The sequence below is a fragment of the Scardinius erythrophthalmus genome (assembly GCF_964197995.2).
Source record: "Scardinius erythrophthalmus genome assembly, chromosome: 5".
In the NCBI taxonomy this organism is placed as follows: domain Eukaryota; kingdom Metazoa; phylum Chordata; class Actinopteri; order Cypriniformes; family Leuciscidae; genus Scardinius; species Scardinius erythrophthalmus.
The window spans coordinates 39,198,453-39,214,037 of NC_138225.1; the positions used below are offsets into that span (position 1 = coordinate 39,198,453).

The 15,585-nt window shown below is 42.5% G+C and overlaps 1 protein-coding gene across 2 annotated transcripts in view; it reads right to left on the minus strand.

Moving 5' to 3' along the window:
* The window catches only part of aspa (aspartoacylase), a 56,211-nt gene that overhangs the window by 12,673 nt on the left and 27,953 nt on the right, over positions 1 to 15,585 (minus strand). For both annotated transcript variants that reach the window (XM_081366273.1, XM_081366272.1), the window contains exons 2-4: positions 10,928 to 11,123; positions 9,755 to 9,848; positions 8,768 to 8,875 (exon numbers count right to left, since the gene is read on the minus strand). In XM_081366273.1, the coding sequence (XP_081222399.1) occupies positions 8,768 to 8,875; positions 9,755 to 9,848; positions 10,928 to 11,123 (398 nt within the window). The remainder of the gene's footprint in view (positions 1 to 8,767; positions 8,876 to 9,754; positions 9,849 to 10,927; positions 11,124 to 15,585) is intronic.

Consider the following 15,585-nt stretch of genomic DNA (forward strand, 5'->3'; position numbering starts at 1 on the left):
CTTTTTGAGCTGTATAACTCACTATTGCTCTATTCAACATGCACGTTTTCTCATTTGTCTTCAATGATGGTACCATCTTTTCTCTTGAGCACACCACAGGTCTGGGTGGTATGTCCTATTGTACTTTTAATAGCCTTATACATAGCTTTAAAATTTTCGGAGTTTCTTGCAATTTCAATATTAGGGCATAGCGTGTCCCGGTATTCTTTGGCACATTTCTGAACTGTTGCTTGTGCAGCAGATTTGGCAGGATGATATGAGCTTGCTGCTTGTCTTGTGGCTCTTGACTATAGCTTGACACTTTTCCTCAAGAACTGGTTGAGTAATTTGTTACGAGGCATTGTACCAATCAGGGTTTTGTCCTCTTTTCTTTCCAAAAGTTTGTAGAGCAGAGTGATAGATCACATTTCTTATGTCTTCCCAGATAGTGTCAGGGTCTGGGGCATCGGGAATGTTCTGCAACTTTTCTTCAAGCCTGCTGCCATATTCCTCTCTTAGATTTGGGAGCTTTGTTTTGTGAATGTCAATCTTTTGGGACTGTTTTGGGACTTGTTGGTGGAAAGGCTTTGGTTTAATGGTTATGGGTGACACTAGATTGTGATCAGTGTCACAGTCAGCGCTGTGGTACAGTACTGTGCTAAAGTCTTAGGCACTTTAGTATTTTCAGCCCAAAAAATGGTTTTAAGTAATTTTATTTAGCCAGTAATTTATATCTTTTGCTGTTGTGTGTCAGCAGGAAATATTAGTTTACATTTCCAAACATTCCTTTTGTCATTAATTGTAATAATCCAGTGAGATTTTTGTATTCACATGGAGTCTGACAACAGCTTGTATGCTCCACATGGAGATCTGATCTCACCATAATCGAGTCCATCTGGGATTACATGAAGATACAGAAAAAACTGAGACATATTAAATCTGTAACGATCACCAGCTGGAGTGCCTCTGAGAGTCACCAGAGGTAGAGTCCTGCACGGGTTCGGGTACCCGACGGGTGACCCGCAAATTTTGCTCAAACGGGTGAAAAATATCCAACTGTGTCGGATACGGGTGCGGGTCGGGTCGGACACGGGGGAAACACGGGTCTAAACAGGGTTTAAAACACTCACATGCAAACGTAAAACGTATAAAAAATATATGCATATTTTTAGGAACACATCTACAAAAATATTCCTGTATTTCAAGTTGATAAAATAATTAGAAATACACATCAGTTTATTTGTGCCCACGCGCCACGCCCTCCCAGGATCTATAACGTTACCTAGGCTACTTTCAGTTAAAAAAAAAAAATCCTCATAACCGCGCGCGCGATCTGCTTGCAGTCGTCGAGATGGATGCTGAGGAGTTGAAGAAAAGAATAGCTAGTGGAGATTGTAAAGTTGTCGACAATACGTCATCAAAAGTCAAGTCCAGTGTGTGGGAGAAATTAGGAGTTATCTGAAGAAAACAATATTGTGAAAGGCTTTGCTGCATGCAGTTTCGTGTTGGATAGCCGTGGAACTTCATCGCCGAGGAAGCACGCAGATAACTGTGGTAAGTTAACAAAGCAAGCAGTTCTATCGAACATTATTTTTCATATTTAACACTGTTAAGTATGTGTGGTGTGCAGGGCGTGTTTGAACGCAAAATTGTCAGATGTAGGCTAAACGATATTGCGTGCCAGATAGCCGCGTCTGTTGTAGGCTGCTCAGTTTTCTTCTTGTAAGTTACCGGCCTTTTGACAGCTTCGGCTGAAGTTGTCCTTGTGTTAATTCTTGTCGTTATAACTTCTGTATGACCTGGCAATAAATATTTTTATATATTTAATATATAAAATATTTAATATTTTAATTGTGTCTATAATGTGATTGGCTAAACTGATTTTATTTCGGGTTCGGGTCGGATGTCGGTTCTATTTTAAGCGGGTCGGGTCGGGTGCGGATTTTAATTAGTGCTGTTGACGGATAACGGGTCGGATGCGGTTTGAAACACTGCGGGTACGGGCGGGTGCGGATTTACAAAATCAGACCCGTGCAAGACTCTGACCAGAGGGCACTCCACACCAGAATATTAACCATCACAAACTCAACATCCCATCATGCCGCTTACCTGGGACTGATTGCACATACACCTGCAGCTCATCAGCACTCATCTCATACACCTGCAGCTCATTCACATACACCCATATAAACCTCTGTCACTCTTCAGTTCACTGTGAAGTATTGCATTGCCACGGCCTGTAATTTCTGAGCGTTTACCCTATCCTACTGATCTAGTTGCCGACCTCGGATTGTTATCTCACTTCTGCCTGCTTGCTGCCTGTCTTGACTTGGATTGCCTTTGGATTATTGTCTCTTGCTGCCTGCCCCGATCTTCTGCCTGTTACCTGACTACTCTCTCTGTGTTGACCTCTGATTTCCCTGTTTGCTGTTCTCTGACCCCTGCCTGTTTGACGTTCCTTCAATAAAGCTGCAAATGGATCCTTCTCAATCTCCTGTATCATTACAGAATACTTAGCCACACCCAGATCCAGCAGCTATGACCTCCAGCAATCCAGCAGTACGGATCTCGCCTGATCTTCCCAGCATGAGCCGGGAGTTCGCTGGACAGATCGCGGCCTTGGCCCTGGATAGCCTCGATCTGTTCCAGTACACCTGGGGGTTTGTTCCTCTCGCTGCCTCTTGCTCTCTGGGTGACGAGGCAATTAAGTTGTGTTACCGGCTGGGGGCTAAGGAGGTCGACCCGAGGGAGCTCCCCGATCTCTCCGGTCTAGATTGGAGAGAGGCACTCCCCAGATGTCTGGAGAGCTTCCTTCCGTGGCACGCCATGTCACCGTCTGCACTTCACGCCAGTCCAGCCGAGCCTGCACTTCACGCCAGTCCAGCCGAGCCTGCACTTCACGCCAGTCCAGCCGAGCCTGCACTTCACGCAAGTCCAGCCGAGCCCGCACTTCACGCCAAATCTGCCGAAGCCAAGGCAGTATGTGTCATGCCCGCCACCCCTGAGACTGAGAGCGTCATGCCCGCCAAGCTAGAGCCTTCACCGCTGGTCTCGTCCAGCACAGAGCCCTCTTCACCACTGGTCCCGTCCAGTTCAGAGCCCTCTTCGCCGCTGGTCCTGCCCAGCTCAGAGCCCTCTTCGCCGCTGGTTCCGTCCAGTTCAGAGCCCTCTTCAACGCTGGTCCTGTCCAGCTCAAAGCCCTCTTCATCGCTGGTCCTAACCAACTCAGAGTCCTCTTCGCCGCTGGTCCTACCCAGCTCAAAGCCCTCGCCGCGCTGGTCCTGTCAAGCTCAGAGCGCGCTGATCCTGATCCAGAGACTGAGCTTCACGTCACGTCCGCCCGTCAAGAGTCTCGTCCCGCCGAGACTGAATCTGTTCCTGAGCCTGAATCTGATCCTGATACTGGGCCTGAATCTGTTCCTCTTCCTCTTTCTGCGCCTGTGTCTCCGTACAAGATGGCCTACACCGATCCAGTGTCTGTTCAAGTCACGTCTATCGAGCCAGTGTCTCCGGACAAGATGGCCGCCGCCGTGCCAGTGTCTCCGGACAAGATGACCGCCGCCGAGCCAGTGTCTCCGGACAAGATGGCCGCCGCCGATCCAGAGTCTCCGGACAAGATGGCCACCGTCGTGCCAGTGTCTCCGGACAAGATGGCCAAACGATGGCCGCCCGAGGGGTCTTCTCCGCCGTGGCCGCCCGAGGGGTCTTCTCCGCCGTGGCCGCCCGAGGGGTCTTCTCCGCCGTGGCCGCCCGAGGGGTCTTCTCCGCCGTGGCCGCCCGAGGGGTCTTCTCGGCCGCGGCCGCCCGAGGGGTCTTCTCCGCCGCGGCCGCCCGAGGGGTCTTCTCCGCCGCGGCCGCCCGAGGGGTCTTCTCCGCCGCGGCCGCCCGAGGGGTCTTCGCCCTGGCCGCCTGCACAGCCTGCTCCGCCCTGGTCACCTGGCCGCCTGCACAGCCTGCTCCGCCCTGGTCACCTGCTCCGCCCTGGTCGCCTGCACAGCCTGCTCCGCACTGGTCGCCTGCACAGCCTGCTCCGCCCTGGTCGCCTGCACAGCCTGCTCCGCCCTGGTCGCCTGCACAGCCTGCTACGCCCTGGTCGCCTGCACAGCCTGCTACGCCCTGGTCGCCTGCACAGCCTGCTACGCCCTGGTCGCCTGCACAGCCTGCTACGCCCTGGTCGCCTGCACAGCCTGCTACGCCCTGGTCGCCTGCACAGCCTGCTACGCCCTGGTCGCCTGCACAGCCTGCTACGCCCTGGTCGCCTGCACAGCCTGCTACGCCCTGGTCGCCTGCACAGCCTGCTACGCCCTGGTCGCCTGCACAGCCTGCTACGCCCTGGCCTCTCGTCCTGTCACAGTCTCCAGCCCCTCTTCCGTTCCACGGACCTGGCCCTCCATCCCGCCCCCGGATCCGCCTCCGCTCCACCTCCCTCCTGGACTGTTTTTGGAGCGTCTGGAAGCTGCTCTTTGGGGGGGGGGGGGGTTATGTAACGATCACCAGCTGGAGTGCCTCTGAGAGTCACCAGAGGGCACTCCACACCAGAATATTAACCATCACAAACTCAACATCCCATCATGCCACTTACCTGGGACTGATTGCACATACACCTGCAGCTCATCAGCACTCATCTCATACACCTGCAGCTCATTCACATACAGCCATATAAACCTCTGTCACTCTTCAGTTCACTGCAAAGTATTGCATTGCCACGGCCTGTAATTTCTGAGTGTTTACCCTATCCTACTGATCTAGTTGCCGACCTTGGATTGTTATCTCACTTCTGCCTGCTTGCTGCCTGTCTTGACTTGGATTGCCTTTGGATTATTGTCTCTTGCTGCCTGCCCCGATCTTCTGCCTGTTACCTGACTACTCTCTCTGTGTTGACCTCTGATTTCCCTGTTTGCTGTTCTCTGACCCCTGCCTGTTTGACGTTCCTTCAATAAAGCTGCAAATGGATCCTTCTCAATCTCCTGTATCATTACAAAATCCAGAAGAACTGTGGCAACGTCTCCAAGACGCTTGAAGAAACCTACCTGCAAAGCTGAAAAACCATGTGCGAGTGTACCTAGGACAAAAGCTGTTTTAAACGCAAAGGGTGGTCACACCATATATTGATTTGATTTAGTTAATAGAAGCTAATTGATTTAAAAAAAATCTATTTATGAACATTTTTTTGAAAGCCTCCTCACTCCTCACATTTTTACACAAGTGAGTAACTGGAGCTTTGCAGGTAGGTTTCTGTATATGTACTGTATATATGTAAGTTCATGACTTATTTTCTGTAATTCTGCTTGACAATGACAAACTCAAGCTGATGATCTTGGGTGGCACAAGGCCATTGACCATTCTCATTCATGTGATATCCTGTCACTTATTGCAGTGGATGTTTGTGTACTGCTGATTAGGTTGTTACGTATAGCGAATCCAGTACCATATAGCCTTGGTTCATCAACTGGCTTCCCAAACCAGTAAATTGTCAAATTCGCCTTCTTGATGGTACCTGTTCTTGCTAATCTTATCTCTTAAAGAGCAGTAACATGGACAATTTGTTTGGAAAGTTCATTATCAAGGACAGCTGTCTTTCTAGCATTAATATTTTCGCAGACTAGACCTTTGTATGTGATCATTCCAGTGGTCATTGTCCTTACATTCCAAGTTAAGAAAATGGGTTTCAACTTTTTGGATGGGATAAAACACCCATTTTGGTAGTGCTGTGGTGAGTGGTAGCACCTTATTAGTCAGTGGCTGCCTGAATTAAAGAAGGCGGTATCTTTGGATTGGTCCCACCCACTCTAGAATGAGATCCCTAGCATCATCCCCATTACTCTGGCTTATCACTAGTAACCTCAAACTGGGTTTTTAATTTTTTCTGCAAAATCATATGGTTTCCTCTGCCGAAGAAGTGGTTTGTCGACTTGTTTGTCACTGCCAGGACAGTTTAAGATACCTTGGGTGGTCCTAACACTTTTCAGCGGCTTCTCTCGTCCAGGTCCCACTTAATCAGAGGAGAGGCAATGCCAGTACATCTGAGAGACAAACTGGATGCAGGGGCTGCCAAAGGAGTTAGAAGTGCTGGGGCTCGAAAGCCTTACTGGGGCCCCAGCGCCACTGAGTGGCTGTTGACCTTCATCTAGTAGGATACTAGTGAGAAGGTTCCTCCGCTCATAGAACGATGGTGGGAACCATCAACTATTGGTCAAAGTACCCTATCGAGACATCCCCTGTAGACAGTTTCCTGCAATTTAAGTCAGTGTCAGTGTGCCTGCAGGTATTAACTGACAGGTCTTCTATAGGAGTGTGTAATCCATATGCTTACCAAACAATTCGGCTATAATTAATTACTATTACTCAGTACGTACTGTAAATGCATAGTTATACTGTAACAAGGACACCTTCAAATAAAGTGTAACCAAATTTAAAAATTTTGGTGAACTATCCCATTAATTACTAATCAGTGGCTTATGTAGCTAGCTTATGTAAGCTAGAAACGTGTATTATGCTTAGGTCATGTGTATTTTTTCAGCTTTGGTTCCTTCAGCTGGGAGTGGGATCCAGCTGGTCTAAAAATGTTATAAAAGCAAAAATGTTCTGTAAATAAGCCAGACTATTTGCCAGTTTTGCTCTGTCCACTTGTTGAGAAATTCAGAGTATACTGTAGCACATTTTTCCATCTTGTCTTACTGTCTTCATGAAATGTCAATAATATGTATTATTTACACTCATGCGATGAACATTCAGCACTGTAAAGCTGTCAGGTTTTGGAGACACATGTGGTCACTAAAAATAGCACTTTCCAAGTTGGAACAAAGAGTTTTGGAATTATGATAGGCTAAGTGTTGCCATTTTATTTCCCTTCACTTTCTCAATATCTAGAAGAAAAAAAACATATTTCAAGTAGTTTAATTTAAAAGAGCAGTCATGAATGACCAATGTTGTGAAAAGTTATTTTAAACATTATTGTTTTGTCTGTGAAGCACTGGTTCTTAAAGTGAGGATAAACCAGATGTTTAAAATCAATATTGAAGGACAAATTATACATATTTCAGATATAATTAGATAGGGATTCCAAATTTATAAATATAGCCATTTATAAAAAATAAACAAGAGAAAGAAAGAAAAGAAATTACTCTCATTAGAGAATTTACACTAAAACTTGATACTTTAAGTAAATAATAATTTTCATTGTGGCGCAGAGATGCAAAATTATTATTATTATTATTATTATTAATAAGCTATTTTACATAAAAAAGGGGAACATATTATGTGGTTAAAGCACAATGTATGGTACAGATTTAAAAACTGTCACATTCAACGTAATATGATAGATATATAGGGCTCATACGATACAGTATCTTGGTTAAATTGAAAATGTCATTTTCAGGTCTATGCTCAAAAAAATGGGCTGATAAAACACATGACCATGTGGAAAATGCCATGTGCATTCTGAAGTTTTTCCAAATCCTTTAAAGTATATAATATGAGAATCACAATGTATTTTTCAAACAGTTGGATCATTTTGCTGTTAGCTTGTGTTCATAACAGATGGCCCCTGCGTCAGTCAAATCCCTGAGTCCCCTAATTAATAGTTTCCATAATGCAGATCTCGTCTTTTGCTTGTTATGTTTAAGTGGGCCAAACACGGATCTACACTGGCAAACGGAAAGCACGTTTGAGAGCTCACAATGAGACATTCATCCACAACGATGTGGCCCTTTACACAGCATGACATTACAAAACCCAGCAAGCTACTATTGACATGGAAACTACCCAACTAGCAAGCAAGTATTTAAGTAAAAAAACTCTGAAACCAGAAGAGAAACTAGCTGTGCTTGCCCATCCCAACATGTTCCTGCTTAATGCGAGACAGAGAAAGTGTATTCATGTCAGTACACTGAAAGTACATGTGATTACCTTGTTTAAATGTTTCCACAGTTGAGGGGAAAAAAAGAGGAAGATAAACGTTTAAAGAAGAAGTCTGTATTTCAAACTAGCTTAAAGACCCCGTGTTGAAAATCAAGCTTTTAATGTTGTTTATAAGTGGTGTGTTAAATATGCTTTAAGACCAACCATGTGCAAATTCATAAGTCAACACCATTTATTATTTTCTCCATAAAACTGCAGTGAACCAAAGACAGTCTACAGTCTCAAAAAATTGAAATCGCTGGTGTTTCTGCCACCACAAACTACCTTGTAACCAATCATGTCAACGTGTGATCATTAACGAATGGATCTCTAAGCTGGTGTGAGTAAATTACAGATACTCTATCTGTTCTGTAACTAGATAGAATTTCATTTAAGCTGAAATTTCATTTCATTAGGCATGACGATTTTTTTTTGTCCTTTTGGTGATCAAAGGTGAGTTTTAAGGGATAAAATGATTGACTGGGGGGACTTTAAATGCTGAGGTCAGGCAGTTCATATTTAAATCAGTGCTGGCTTACTCAATGACCTGAGAGTATAACCGTTTGTCTTGAAATGCCACACAATATCCAGGCAAAGAAACAGATGGCCATGGGGGAAAGAAAGTTACATAAACATAAAGCATCTATAAACGATATGAAAAACACATTATTCAAATGTGCTATATCTCGTCTAATTGTGTGACACATCTGAAAAACGCAACATTATGGTTCCATACTGTCACTGATTGCACATGATTACTATAGGTTTATATTAGAGAATAATACTATTGTATAATAAATATAGGAAATAATCCTACTGTAGCCACCCTGGTTGCCTTTAAAATCCCTTTATAGCATGCTGATCTCTGCTTAACTTCCAATGATCTCACCACTATTGAAAAGCTCAATGAAGTCCAGAGCATGCTTCAGTATTGTCCTCATGGACTCAAATACATTGCTTCTCAAAACACCCTGTGGCTGAGGGCCCACCTCAAGACCTGCAATAGAAACACAACTATATAAGTCAGTGGTTCTCAACTGGTGGGTCATAACCCAACAAAGGGTCACAGGTCTATTCTGATAGGATAATAGACAGCAGTGTAAACCCATGTTAAATGAGGTGCAACTGTGACGGTAACACTTTACAAGAAGGGTGCACTAATAAGCATTAATTCATGCTTAACTAATGCACAGATAATTATGAGTTTATGTATGATTCATGAAGAACTAAACCATTCACTAATGATTACCGCATCATACATAAATAAAGAGTCTATCTGATTAAGTAAATGTATGAATTTCTATTAATTAAACATTTATTCATATATTATTCCTTAACAACATATAGTATTAACTAAGTGTAAATTAATGTGTTAACCATAATGGGTCAAAGCCATGCATTTTAACTTCTAATTGTCTGCTTTAATTAATCATTAGCTAATGATTTGCAAAGATATCATTATGTTATGACTTGTTGAGGCGCATGACTATTAACTCATTATTAAGTAAAATGGCATTAGGTTTATGGATTTTGACATCCCCATGTATAGTGGAATCCTTGTTGTAAACTGCTTGATATTGAAATCCATGGCTTAGGGTGGATGTCGAAACCAAAATGACATATTACTTACTTAATAATGAGTTATATGATATCTATATGATATCTTTGCAAATAAAGATGCCATGTAAGATGTAGTTTCCATCTTTGCAGTGTAAAGATGACTATTTGTTGATGTTGATGAAATGATATTGGTAACAGTCTGTTGCATTCTGATTGAAGTTATTGGTTAAATTAAAGTACTTTAATATTAAACTATTCAGCAGTCCAAATATTAAACAGATTTGGGCTGCTGAATATCCCAGGACTTTGTACTCACCAATTGGGTGTTTGGCCACAGAGCGTGTGGTTGAATACTTCAGCTGTGGGTGTTCATTTAACAGTGCTGAACAGGTGTGGGGGGCCATAGCTTTCTGTAAGGGGGGAAGAGTAAAGATGTCTGTAAAGAGTAAAGAGTTCTTGTCTGTGTAAAGATGATTTGCTTAATTTCTTATTTTATGACATTAAGCAAAATCTTGGTCTGGTATGTTTTGGTAAATAATTTAATGCTCACTATAGGATACATGCAACAAATGTTTTGGGTCGGTAAGATTGAAATATTTTTGCAAGTGATCACTTATTCTCACCAAGGCTGCATTTATTTGATCAAACATACAGTAAAAACTTATTCTCAAATGTATAAAAACAATCAACATGTGAACATCTGTTGTGTATGTTTCGCCTTTGTTTTGCAGGGGGACAAATGGAAGACGGTGTTTTCCACCAGCAGTGGGCACTATGAATATTTGTTCATGCCGTTCGGATGGAAACAACAGTCCGTCAGTCTTCCAATCCTTCATCAATGACGTATTCAGAGACATGTTGAATCGATGGGTAATTGTTTACATTGATGACATTCTAATTTACTTCAATTCCCTCACTGAACATACTAACTGCATGCCAAGACAGATAAATAAATAATTGTCACACCTGCGCTGTAACCAAGCTCTCCAGACAACTGCCTGCCGGTCTCCTTCAACCATTACCCATTCCCTGACCTGACGACCATGGTCTCACATTGCCATTGACTTTATCACAAATCTTGGTCTGGTATGTTTTGGTAAATAATTTAATGCTCACTATAGGATACATGCAACAAATGTTTTGGGTCGGTAAGATTGAAATATTTTTGCAAGTGATCACTTATTCTCACCAAGGCTGCATTTATTTGATCAAACATACAGTAAAAACAGAAATATTGCAAAATAATACAATTTAAAATAACTATTTTACATTTTAACATATTTTAAAATGTAATTTATCCCTGTGATGGCAAAAAGATAAATTTTCACGATTCTTTGATGAATCGAAAGTTCAAAACAGCATTTAAAATAGAAATCTTTTGTAACATTATAAATGTCTTTACTGCCACTTTTGTCCTTGCTGAATAAAATAATATAACGCTAAATTGTATTAATAACATTGTACAGTATAATTGTTACTAGTTTCTTACTTTGATATAATGCACCATCTGAAGGTTGAAGAGGTCTGTTGAGCTTTCCAGAATGAGGGTGGAGCCCATGTTTGAGGTCGTGTTGTGAAGGTCAAAGATGACATCATATGCATCTGAGCTTCCTTTGGGCCCGAACATCTGATTGATTTCCTTGGCCCTCTGGACTTCATATGGCAGCCCTTGAACATCAGGAGCACTGTGGATGGAAAGTGCCTTGTCAATATTAATTAACAATTACAGTAATAATGAACAAAACACAAATAATTAAATTAACAAAACAATCTCTTTTCAATACATAATGCAAACAGAGCAATACATTTACTGAATTCAGCACTTGGTGACTTAAACATGTGCCAGCAAATTATAAGATGCTTAAGTTCAAATCTACTAAAGACTTTGAAATAGGGCTGCACGTTTTCAAGTTTTTCATTAACCGTTAACCGAGGCCCTTAGCGGTTAATACTCGGTTAACCATAGTGTGCGCGCCGCAACCCCGAGATAGGCAAAATTTGCGGGTGGGACATGTCCCCACCACTATTTTCTAAGGTCGATATTGTCACCACTTTTGAAACATCTCGCGGCATGAATACCAATACAAATAAACAAAACATCTTCAGTTAACTAGCAGAGCATTCATTTCGTTCGTTTTTTTTTTTTTTTTTAGGCGATCTAGCGCTGAAATGTTTTGTTTTTTAAATCAAGTGATCAAAGTGCTCGTTGCCGCTGCGATCGAGAAGGGGCTTGTAAAACGTGCTGAGGTATTATTAATTCGTGGCCACAACAATTCACCTGATACTGATAAATATTCACCAATTCACAAAAAAAAAAGGAATAAAAAGCTGTAGTCGGCCTTCACTGAAGAGCTATCTTCACAGGGACGAAAAACAGTTTAATAATTATTATTAATTCGTGGCCACGAAATAATTCACCTGAATATTCACCAATTCACAAAATATAGGTCTTTAGCATTCACTAATTAATAGTATCAAACTGTTTTTGGCCACGTTAAATCAAAATGAGGGAGGGAAATAGTTCAACGTGTCCACGATTTATTAAAACGAGGGAACAAATAAGTCGTCGTAACAACTAATTATTTAGATCAGTGGACAGGGCGCATAAGAACAAACAGTGAGAGAGCCCCGGCCGCGCGCGCGCGCACTCTCACCGCCTTCAAACAACACGAGCGCTGTATTGCTCTCTCTCCCTCGCGCATATCAACACAGTAAAAGGTCGGAAGACCGATTGTGTTTTATAGATTAGTAGTTTGTTCATATAAAGTGTTTGATTAGCAAGTACATGTTTAGGAAATGCATAATACAAATTGTATGGGTTAATGTAACGGTAAACGGACTCTGCGGGTAAAACTGTTGTGATGAAACTGCGCATGCGCGGGGTAAAACTGCTGGTGTAAAGCTGTGGCTCTGCGGCTCTGCAGACAGATATTATTGTGCTGCGATCAGTGGCGCGGATACTGACTGACTATATTTGTTTCTGGCTCGCGCACAGCCTTCATTCTCGGACGCGCGCTTTCTTTGCCCGCTTCATATTAGAAAACTGGTCTAGCGGTCTCTGGCGGTGCAAAAATGTATTACAACTAAATTCAATGCACACCATTGACGCCACTTAACCGAGCAAAATGTTTCACTCGGTTACGCAATTTTTAACGGTTAATCGGTTAATCGGTTAACCATGGACACCCCTACTTTGAAACCTTTGTCCTAAAATAGCATACAGGAAACTGGGCAGGTAATGGTGTTAAAATCTCTTGAATAGCTGGTGCGGATATATCATTAACTCTATTAACAGATAAGTGAATGACAAAAGGATCAGCTATTACATAAATGATAACTAATTTACTTGTTTAAAGACAAATCTAAACTAGAGACTTGAGGGACCATTATGACTTAGATTAATATTTTATTTACTGCTCCAACTGCTGAGTTAGAAAAAAAAAGGTTCCAGAAATATTCCTATTCCACAAAACCACCAAATTTATACACTTTGTTGCTACTAGGAATAAAATAAACTACAGAGATACATGTAACAAGCACACAAGCAAGAGAGGACAGAAAAATAATGCAGAGAATTTCATCAAGCTTTCCAGCTGGTCCAAAAAAATGTATAAAAACAATCAACATGTGAACATCTGTTGTGTATGTTTCGCCTTTGTTTTGCAGGGGGACAAATGGAAGATGGTGTTTTCCACCAGCAGTGGGCACTATGAATATTTGTTCATGCCGTTCGGATGGAAACAACAGTCCGTCAGTCTTCCAATCCTTCATCAATGACGTATTCAGAGACATGTTGAATCGATGGGTAATTGTTTACATTGATGACATTCTAATTTACTTCAATTCCCTCACTGAACATACTAACTGCATGCCAAGACAGATAAATAAATAATTGTCACACCTGCGCTGTAACCAAGCTCTCCAGACAACTGCCTGCCGGTCTCCTATAACCATTACCCATTCCCTGACCTGACGACCATGGTCTCACATTGCCATTGACTTTATCACAGACCTCCCAATATCACAGGGCAGTCGTGGCCCACTGGTTAGCGAGTCCAACTAGTAACCCAAAGGTTGCTGGTTCGATTTTAGTACTAGCAGAAAATGACTGAGATGCCCTTGAGTGATGCTCCACGGGCCCCACAGCATAATGGCAGTCAACTGCTCCGGGTGTGTCACGGTTTGCAGTATGTGTGTGTTCATTACTCACTACTCTACTCCTAATGTGTGTGGTTAAATGCAGAGGACTAATTCCACGTATAGGTTACCATACTTGGCCTTCACTTTCACTTTTTTTTCACTTTCAATACCACCATCTTAACTGTGGTTAATACCTTTTCTAAAGCATGTCAACTTATCCCATTAACCATGCTACCCAAAGCCTTAGAGACTGCTCCTCCTGAACAGTATTTAATTTCTACGGCCTCCCTGAGGACATCGTCTTTGTCCGGGTACACCAATTCACTTCTCTGTCTGGAAAGCGTTCTTCCAACAACTCAATGTTACCATGAGCCTCACTTCAGGGTACCATACAGAGTCCAATGGCCAAACCGAAAGCTTGAATCAGGAAATCACACATTTTCTAAGGATGTACTGCCATCAGAATCAAACTGACTGGAGTCAGCATGTAGTCTGGGCTGAATACACTCAAAACTCCCCCCGTAAACCTGCTACTGGCCTTACACCTTTCCAATGCACTCAGGGATTTCAACCTCCTCTGTTTCCCTGGGAACAAGCTCATGTCTTCCTCCAACGAGCAGTGAGAAGGCAAAAGGAAAAAGCTGTCCGGTATCGGTGCCCTAGCCCCAATAACCTTCCTGGTCAATGGGTGAGGCTATCAACTATGCCTTCACCTCCAGCGGTTACCCTGCAAAAAAATCAGTCCCAGGTACGTTGGTCCCTTGAAAATTATAAGAAAGTTCGTCTTCAGTTACCTGCTAATTATCGTACTTTTCATGTTTCACTGCTCAAACCCGCTAGGCGATCCTGGTGGAAGGCGAGGTGGTCTTTCTTGTACGAGAACTCATGGATTCCAGACATCGAGGGCGTCTAACTCCAAAATCTAGTGGACTTTGCACCGGAGCCATCCTTTTTATTTGTAATACGAGATCCGATCTGTTATCGAGATACAGAAGCTACTTGATGTGGACAGGTGTAAATGTACCATGTCCTGATTAGCTTATAATCAAATCTGCTTGATCGGATCACGGTAATCGCATGTTAATGGCAAGTGTAAATGCAGCCTCAGTCACACTTCGCTAGGTCTTGCTTTTGTAATGATTGCCTTTCTGAGCACTCTTCCTGTGTTTCTCTGCCCTGGTTTTTGCCTGTGTCCCTGGATTTCTTGGTTTGTTTGTATCTTTGATTCTGTGTATATCTGGATTATTTGCCCTTTGGTTATGACCAGTGCCTGTTATACAGATTATGATCTTGAATTTTTCCCATTAAAACTGCATTTGGATCCTCCAGTTCGTTACATTATGTTTAGTTTTTACCTAAAACCTACCCCGTTCAGTTTGTAATACACAAATGTGGACATGTCCAGATTCAAGAATCACATGAGAAAATGAGCAACGACCATGCAAGCGCGATATTGTTTTTTCCTCAAGAGACATCATGGCTTGCTAACGAGCGAAGCATGGCAGTTGCTCAGTGTTTGAATGTACAAATGAACACAAAAGTATTTTTTTAGTTCCTTCATCCGAGCCTCTGAAGAACCAGTGTGTTAATTTTATTTTCTCTGAAAAAAAAACTAGCCAGAATACAGTGTTCTCTAAACCAGGGGTTCCCAAACTTTTTCATTCTGGGACCCACCTAGACAAGTATAATCAATCTCAAGACCCACTTGCACTGGTGCTACCAACTTTCTCAGTTGGTTGCACCAGCATGATTTGGTCGCACCTTTTTTTTTTTTTTTTGCTACATGCAATGGGATTAATCGATGCATGCTGATGGTCTTAATCTGCATACCCTAGTTTTGCACTGATGTAAAAAGACTGACAGTGACACAAGACCTCATGTTAGCAAAATATTTTAAACTTTTAACTCTTAAAATTTTTTTAAAAAATATGAATGTTCTTTAATGTTTGATTATAATGTTACCGTCTTCACATAGGGATGGGAAATGATAAGATTTTATCAATAATA